This window comes from Vigna umbellata, chromosome 11 (assembly GCF_029865625.1).
Source record: "Vigna umbellata cultivar VRB3 chromosome 11, Vumbellata_1.0, whole genome shotgun sequence".
NCBI lineage: Eukaryota > Viridiplantae > Streptophyta > Magnoliopsida > Fabales > Fabaceae > Vigna > Vigna umbellata.
The window spans coordinates 22695534-22704552 of NC_142175.1; the positions used below are offsets into that span (position 1 = coordinate 22695534).

Here is a 9019-nt window from a genome sequence, read left to right on the forward strand (position 1 = left end):
TTATAACTTACCTGACATTAAGGAAATAAAATCAAGTGGATATTTTGTTTATTCTTCATCTAACTTCCTTAAGTAGGAAGATACATGTTATGTTGTTACTTTTTTCTTCTACTTATTGTTCACATTAATAAGTAAATCCACATAATTGTTCCTCTTAATATTCATCGCATGTTCCACACTTAGGATTGAAGTTTGTAGTTCTTCCAATTTGTTATTTACACATGATTTCTAGTCATCTACAAAGTAGTTTGTAATGTAATTGTTGGTAGTTGAAAAATTTGTCATGTGGTTAGAACATGTAAACTCTATTTCAATAAAGATAAAATTATTTAATATAGAATATTCTTAATTATCCAAATTGTATAACTCTACATGAATTATAAAAATTGTCTTTCTCGTGATAATAATAATGGACATAACATAAACATGAAAGAAGTTAAAAAAGTGTTTATTAGAATTTATGTGCATAACATTAACACTCTTGAAAATGCAAAATTCTTGTTAATGTGACTTTTTTCACTTACCCATTCTTTTGGGTGTCTCAATAAAGAAATTTTGATGAAATTTTCATGTTTAAAAGTTCTTGGGAACACGTATTTGAATAACATCTTTGATAATAAAGTCTCTTTAACACACAAAAAGAAAAATACACTTGAATCTAGAGACATAAAAAACATGTTTCAGTTTTAGTTTTAATTCTAGTTTTAGTTTTAGTTTTTCACCACAAACCATTTTTCCTTCTCTCATAGTTTTGGTTTCTTGCATAATTTAATATACTAACCATACATTATACAATATTACTCAAATGACTTAAGTATTTGTACATGTTATAGTAGAATTGTCAAATTGGTCTAATCCACAAGGCTTAACCCTTATCCACACAGGTTGGAGCAAAAAGAAAACCCACAAGGTCAAAAAGCTCACACAAGAAAAAGTTTATAGAACCAAAATAGCAATAAAAGATGGAGGAGTCAAGATCAACCCATGAGTGAGTCTATGTGAGCCAATCTTAGGTCAAGATAGATAGGATTAAGTCGAGACCAAGTTAAGTTAGGTAAGTCATTCAGCTTGGGTTAAGGTTAGGTTGTGTCTATGTCAAGCCAAGGTTGATAGAGTCGAGTAAGATATATCTCATGCAAAGTCGAGTCTGCTCAAGCCGAGGTGACCCAAGTTGAAGGTCGAGTCAAGGCCATCCAAGCCGAAGGTTAAGAGCCTAATCAGTTTGGGATCATAGACGAGGGGAGCCAGCCTAGCCAGCATGAGTCGAATGGGCTTAAGGTCAAGCTAAACTGACATAAGCTTAATGGGCTGAAGGTTGAACTAAATTAACCTTGACCAAAGGTTAAACAGAATCATTTATGACTGAAGGTTGTGGTGAGTCAATCCAAATCGAAGATCAAGCTGAGTCAGCTTGAGCAAGGATCATGTCGAGTCCTTTGCCTAAAGTTTGAGCAAAGTTGACCCAACCAAAGGTCAAATTGATTCGGTGCTGACTTAAGGTTGAGTCAAGTCGGTCAGGCCAAAGAATCGAATTGATTTAGTCTAGACCGAAGGTTGGGTCTAGTTAGCTCGGGTTGAGTGGCCCATATTGACGGTTAAGTCAAGCCAACTAAGGTTAAAGATTGACTTTAGTTGGTGTGGGTCGATGGACAATTGGGTCACTATAGGTCGAAACGAGACAACACGAAGCAAAGGTCAACTCGAGTCGAACCATGTTTAAGTTTAACTTAAGTTAATTAAACCAAATAATTGAGTTGTGTCAGTTTAGGCCGAAGGTCGAACCGAGTCGACCTAGATCAAAGGTTGAAATGAGTTGAATAGGGTCAAGTTGGTTAGAATTAAAGGTAGAGACAAGTTTAACTGTTCTAAAGGTCAAAATGAGTCATAAAATACCGAAGGTTGACTCGAGTCAGTTTAATCCGAAGGTTGACCCAAGTCAATGCGGGTTAAAGATTAGAATCGAGTTATCCTAAACCTAAGATTTAATCTTTCAACTTGAAATGACTTGGCTTAATCTTCGACCTAGATTGACTCGTCTCGATCTTCAATCTGGATTGATTATCATTGACCCGAATTAAAGATTATAATAAGATCAAATTCACTTTGACTCTGAAGATTGTAATAAGACCAAATTCAATTTGATTCTAACTAAAAATTATAATAAGATGAATGAAAACTTTAATAAGACCAAAACTTTAATAAGACCAAACTCACTTCTAAGTGTAACGTGGGACTTTGATTTTTTAAGACTCCTCATTTGATAAGTGAGATTTATTTAAGAGTAAGTTAAAACATTGTTATGAATAAAGTTGACACATTTTAGTGTAAGTTATATCATGTGAAACCCCTGTATCATTACAAAAGTTTTTATTTGTCCGTCAACATTTCGTTGTACAAGTCTTTCGAAACTATACAAATAGTAAGATTCCTAGAAAAGAAATTCTAAATTTACTAAAAGAGCATATTAGTTATTAGTGAGATAACATTTACAAATTAAATAATAATATATCAATATCTTTTGTCAAAACATATGCCTTTTGGCTAAACTAAAGGTTTGAAAAGTAAAATAGGAAAAGAAATCATGTATACAATCTTTAATATATTTGCAACAATTGTCATATAATAACATTAAATAAGTTTTACAAATTATACAGAGAGAGGGAGAGAGAAGCCTTCTGTAAACTCTTATTTACATATGCAGAACACCAACCATCAATAAATAAACTTCCTAATTACCTGTACCTTAACAAAAGTAGGCATGAGTTATGCCTTGAAATTCACTAATTACTATGCTACATGCCAATGTCCAAAATCTAAGCCATAACCCATTTATCTATTCACACCAGAAACTATTACCTCTTCATCAGAGTTTCCAATACTAACTAAACTCTTAACTTTTTTCTTTTTGTTACCACAAATTAAGGCACTCCCTGCATTTGGTAACTATGATTCCATTTGTGGCTTGTGGCTTGTCTGCTATAGGTCCATATTCTGATATAGGCTCAAGATCAGGACAAGTAGGCCAGTGTAGCAGCTAAAGGCTCAGAGTTCTTACAAAACTTGGCTTAGGATCTAACTTTTTGCTCCTCATAAATATCTTGGTCCACACTTTTTTTATTCTGAAAGTGAAATTTACATTGTAAACTACTCTTTTTGAAGTGAAAAAGATATTTATAGGCTGCTTGAAGAAGTACCATAGGGTTGAACTCCGAAAGGAGAAGCTATTAACCTTCTGAGTCAACAAGATCAGCAACCAAACTATGAAATATAGCTTTCTCAATTTCAAAAGCTAGTTTTTCTTGCTCCTCCTTAAACATGTTCCACTGATCTCTCTTTTCCATGTCCTTGATGTAAGCTTGTTTATCAGCAAGCCCTGCATCAAAAGCAAATGATCCATTTATCCAATCCTCAGCTATTCTCAAAGTTTTCAACTCCTCTTCATTATACTGCTTTCTATTTCCACTCAGTTCTTCACTGAAAAAATCCAACAGAAGTGTATCCAAATGGTCTTTACAACCATCTGCTGAACATCTTGCTTTAACACAATGTAGCAGTTGCTCTGCCTTTTTCTCACTCCAACCTTCTTCTCCAATGTCGTCATCATCATCTTCGTACTCTTCATCATAGAGAGAGTTTTCATCCAATGAGAGGCATTGATCTAAGTCTACAAGGTCAAGTTTTGCAAGACTCTCCAATTTCTGAACTGTTTCTATGAACTTCTGCTTTCTCCCTGCACTCAAAAGTGAAAAGATTATTAGCACCATTTTCTTATGCAGAGAGGAAGCATGCATGTAGGACTTAAAAGAGACAATTGAAGTGAAAGAAGGAACTTACTTTGAATATTGGCAAGGCTTTGATCAAAGGGTGAGAATTCATCTTCTCCAACCTGAAGAACAGAAACTGGACTGTTTTGTTCTTCTTGGCAAGTTAAAGCTTCCTATCAAGATTACATATTTATATCAGTAAAAAAAAATGTAATCCCAATAAACAATTTGAATGAAAATTAGCATTAAAAGTAAATTAATTGTGATTAGCCCCTGTAACTAATAACCCCATTTAACAAAAGAAAACATTAGATTGTCTGCTATCAGTACCTATATCCATGGTTTTCACATGCAGTAGAGTTTCTAACACTCAACAACATGTTATATGTGTAGACATTCAGTAATTTAGATTATGATGATATGCTCATCCTTGTAATATTATTTTCTATTTATTATGTATATATATAACTAGCATTTGAAAAATAAAGAAGAAAAAATTCCAATACATAATTATAAAAACCATATATGCTTAATCACTATTAAAATAGGAGAGAAGTAACCTGAAAAATATTATCTTAACCAGAAATTTATAAAAACCTCAGTGAACTACCGTCCACCGACAGACAAAAATAAAATAAAATAAGATACTGTCGAGGAACAATGTTCTTCAACTTTACTTCCTACAAGCTTCATTTTTTTTTGTCCTTATTTGTCAGATTAAAAAGGGAAATCATCAAAAAGAAAAGTTAAAAAAAAAAAAAAGACAACCAAACATCGATGAACGAATATATTGTGACAGAAAATTATTGCTCACCGTGGCTATGGGGTCCTTGCCGACAACGAGGGGTGAAAAGGAAAACTTTTTACCAGCTTCAACGCTGTCGTTTTGTGGATCTTCCCTCGAAGAGGTTAAAAAGTCGCTCTCACTCCAACTAGAGCCAGTGCTGATACTCCAGGTGGCGGTGGTGGTTGTGGCAGTGGGGTCCACCATGAAATCCAAAGGTGGTGGGGGAGGTTCGACGATGTCCCTGAACGATTTCCACCGCATGATGTCCTTGATCTTCACCGTTGTGATGCTGATATCGTTGCATCCTTGGCTTCTGCTTCTTGTTGTTGTTCTTCTCCTTGACGATGAGAGTTTGCGAGAGAGGCTTCTGGGAAGGGAAAGCACGGAGGGTGATTTTCTCACTGAGGTGAAGAAAGAGATGCTTCTAATGGTGTTCATGAGTGTCTGGAAGGGTGAGTTTGATGGTGGTGATGAAGATGATTTGAGTTCCATTTCTATGAGGGTGTGCATGCTTGTTGGTTTTCTTGGAAGTGATTTGAAACCGCTTGAGGAACAAGAGTTTAGGTTGTCGCTGAGGAAGTCCTTCAGCATCCTCGGCCTGCGTTCCATCGAGTTGAACCTTCTTAGCTGCTGCACCTGTGTGCTCATTTTCAAAAGTGAATGAATGCAATAATCTGTAGCAGTGATAATGAAACAATGAAGAAACTGAGAAGAGAACGAAGAACTGGAAATAATGGGGTCGGTGGATAATTGAAGAGTGGAATAAGAATAGTTTATATAATAGGGAGAGAGAGTGGGAGAAGAAGGAGAGAGGTAGGTTCTAGGTCGAGATCTCTATAATCATATCATACATATTCTTTTCAGGTCTACTTTTTAACTAGGTTAAGTTAAATTTAAAGTTTATTAAAATTATAAATTTAAATTTATCTTAACATGTTCATCGAAAGATTTATTGTTAGGTTTATAATCAGATTATTTACTGATGTTTACTCTTAGTTTTAAACTTCAAAGTTCTCAGTATATATCTTATCCTATAATATATATATATATATATATATATATATATATATATATATATATATATATATATATATATATATATATTCACTTGAAGCATTTGGAAGTGACTGTGAAGTAGCAGTGATCAGGAACTAACTATAGTGGTTGGTTGTTGTGCAATATTGAAATGAAAGCATTATTTGCATTTATGTGTGTACGATTATTGGTTCAGCTTCATATGAATGCATAAATTATAAATTGTCATTGGAAAACTATATGCATTAGTGAGACAAAAGAAAAAGGAAACCAATATAATATATATAACCATGAAAGACAAATAAAAAAGGGTATTTTTTTAATGGAAAATGTTATTTTGACAACAAAAGTTTGACACAATTTTGACAACGGCGACGTGACAGCTGTGCATTGGCTCAGTGAACCGGGGTGAGGGGTATTTTGGGTTTTTTCTGGTTTGTTTTCAATTCACTGAGCCAATGCACAGCTGCCACGTCGCCGTTGTCAAAATTGTGTCAAACTTTTGTTGTCCAAATAACATTTTCCTTTTTTAATAAAGGGAAAGAGACAAAAGAGTGGATGAGAGATGGTTCTGTGAAGAATTGGTGGGCAATATTTTATGACAGGAGTGAGATAGTGACAACCAGGATAAGGTTGGAAGAGTGTTTGGAGCTTGAAGCATGTCTTTCAGTAATTTTAGACAACTTGGTTTTCGTTTTAATCTCCTTTTTATAGTATATTATAGGTACCTTTGTCAATGGTCAGAATATGATGGATTACTTATAGTAAGATTTTCTGTCCAGTCACTTTTTCGATCGCTGGAAAATTGAACTTAAAAGAGTCTAATCAAATAGCATTTAGGTCATTTATGTTTGAAAGAGCAAAACCACAAGGTAAGTATAAAAAAAGGTTATTTGTTATTAATGATGTTGGGGTAGAGAACAAGACTGGTTGACTAGAATGAATGTGGAACTGTGTGATGGTAAGTGGAGCACATGCAGCAATTTGGAGACACACCTACTTATCACTGCATCTACTATGCCCTTGTCTAGACGACAGTATATTAATAGGGTCTCATATTTTGTACTTTTTGTCCATATGTGGGATTTGCTTTGGAACAGGACCATGCAAGATCTTACTTTAATAATATACCTAGCACTTCGTCACATTTCTCATATGCTTCTAATCCTTGTATAACTCTGTAGCAATAATTATACATATATACATATATATGTACATGAATATATATATATATATATATATATATATATATATATATATATGTATGTATGGCTTTTGCCATTATTATTTATTGATTTACACTTTTCACAGACAATATAGCTTGTGTTTGTATTTTTTAATTGCTTGGTAGTCTGAATTATTTTAAGAAAAATTAACTTGATTAAAACGTGACTTACTTTCTTTTTATTATTCTTGAGTTTTGGTTTAATACTTAGGTTGGAGGGGTTAATAACCATTTTTTTCATTATTGGGAAATTGTTATGCATCCTCTTGTAAAGTTACTCCCATCTTTTAATGAATTGTTTTATCAAAATATTTTTGTTGGAAATTCATTCTTGTTCTCTAGTGCTAAAACATGCTTTTTGATAATAAAAAAATGAAAATAGTACACTAGTTATGTCACTTTTTACATGAGTTGTTAGACCAATGTGAATTCAAGAATTAGTACCAAAGTGATATATGTCCTTTATAAGTCGATTTATGATAATTATAACACATATTACATTGGTTATTATACCGTTTCAGATTTTCTGGATTAAACTTGAACCCGAATATGAAGATAGATAAATTGCTTACGAATCAATCCAAACACATGTGATACATTGGGAAAGTTTTGAAGATACAAAAGTTATTGGGTCAAGGCTCTCAAGAGCTTTTTAATTTATTAATAAATTCTTATTTTTTGGGATATAGGGTTGAAATTCTTTATCGAGGTTGTCTTAAAGATTGGATGAATGTTGCTCAAAGTACTTTCGGTTGATTTGAAGATCGGACGTTCGTTACTCAAAGCACTTCAGGTTGTCTTGAAAATTGGACGGACTCCCTAATTATCCTTCTTCTTTTAAGTTATGTTGTATGTTCTCCCTTCTTCTTGTCCAAGTCAGGTGGGCGGGTACCCGTCAAAGGCACTCCGACGCCCAAGTTAGTAATGTAACCGAGCGGTTGGCACAACAAGTAAGACATATATTGTGCCTCGTGATCCTAAAATCATACCTGGGACCTTTAGTTATATAAATTAGGTGATGAGATTTTACCTTTCGCTGGCTTAATCACGATCCAATCACACCTTAACCTGCATTAGGGTTTTAATGAGTTATATATCATCGTTTATAATCTAACTATGTGGTTGGCCTGGGTGGTCGACCTGGTGGTCGGACGACTTGAATGATCGGCTTGGGTGGTTAGTCGACTTTGATGGTCGGCCTGGACGCAACCCGCATGAACTGGGTTTAAATGAACCGGATTGAAATCTAACCCGTATAGAAAAAATATAATTTTTTCAAACCCAACCCGACTCAAACCCGGAATGAACTGCGTGATCCATTTTAAGATCTCTACGTGCATCATTATGCAAAAGTTTAATTTCTGGAGTGAATTTTTATTTAGATTATTATTGATGACTTTGTTGTTATAAATTATAGTAGTGCCATAATAGATAAAATAAGAGACAAAATGTATATATTTGTTAGAAACAAGATGTCAAATATTGTTAAGTAATGTTTGCTTCTTTCTTCCTCTTGTTTTTTTACTTATCATTTTGGAGTTTCTCCTTTTTAATTTTGCAAATTACCATATAAGGACAAAACAATGAAGCTCGTAGGGAATAAAGTTGAAGAACATTGTTCCTCGAAAATATTTTATTTTATTTTTGTCTGTTGGTGGATAGTAGTGCAACACTTTTCGACTGTTTTTTTTTGTATAAATTTTGGTTAAGAGAATATTTTTTAGTTTTATAGTGAATATAAAACCCTTAGAACATTAATCTATGGTTTCGTGGATTTTAATTATTTATATTTTTAATAGTATAAATATATTTTATCATCAGATATTTATTTAGTTATATTTTCTTTTATTGAAAGCTTTAAAATATAATGCTATAGTTTGACTTTTAAGTAACATTTTTATTTAAAAAATGCTTTATTTTTTTAAACCAAACAGTCATAGTATAGTTGTGTTGTCCTGCTTGTATAGAAAGAAGGACAGAGCCACAACCACACATCTAGTATTTAATTTACATAAAAATACGTTCAAAATAATTAAATAAATATATAATAGAGAATATATTTTTATAAAAGATATTAACTTTTTAAGATTCATCGTTTAAAATAAAACACTTCAATTTAACATATCGGTCATGAATTATTTTAAAAAATTATTATTTCTCTTACCCAATTTTTTAAAGAATTGTTACTAATTATACTCTAAGAATCAA

At 33.0% G+C, this 9019-nt stretch overlaps 1 protein-coding gene across 1 annotated transcript; it reads right to left on the reverse strand.

Moving 5' to 3' along the window:
* Nucleotides 1–2600: 2600 nt before the first annotated feature.
* On the reverse strand, nucleotides 2601–5391 carry LOC148191204 (DUF4378 domain protein). Its single transcript, XM_088101566.1, has 3 exons — nucleotides 4579–5391; nucleotides 3835–3937; nucleotides 2601–3730 (listed from the first exon to the last, which is right to left on the reverse strand). The coding sequence occupies exons 1-3, from the start codon at nucleotides 5197–5199 to the stop codon at nucleotides 3225–3227; spliced, it is 1230 nt and encodes a 409-aa protein (XP_087957692.1). The 5' UTR covers nucleotides 5200–5391; the 3' UTR covers nucleotides 2601–3224.
* Between the last annotated feature and the right edge of the window lie 3628 nt (nucleotides 5392–9019).

Bases quoted from the DNA above. Each gene is read 5' to 3' on its own strand.
- LOC148191204 (XM_088101566.1), bottom strand. From the start codon at position 5,199: ATGAGCACACAGGTGCAGCAGCTAAGAAGGTTCAACTCGATGGAACGC. The intron at 3,938-4,578 runs GTGAGCAATAAT...TAATCTTGATAG, and splicing joins GCAAGGACCCCATAGCCACG to GAAGCTTTAACTTGCCAAGA. The intron at 3,731-3,834 runs GTAAGTTCCTTC...TTTTGAGTGCAG, and splicing joins AAGCCTTGCCAATATTCAAA to GGAGAAAGCAGAAGTTCATA.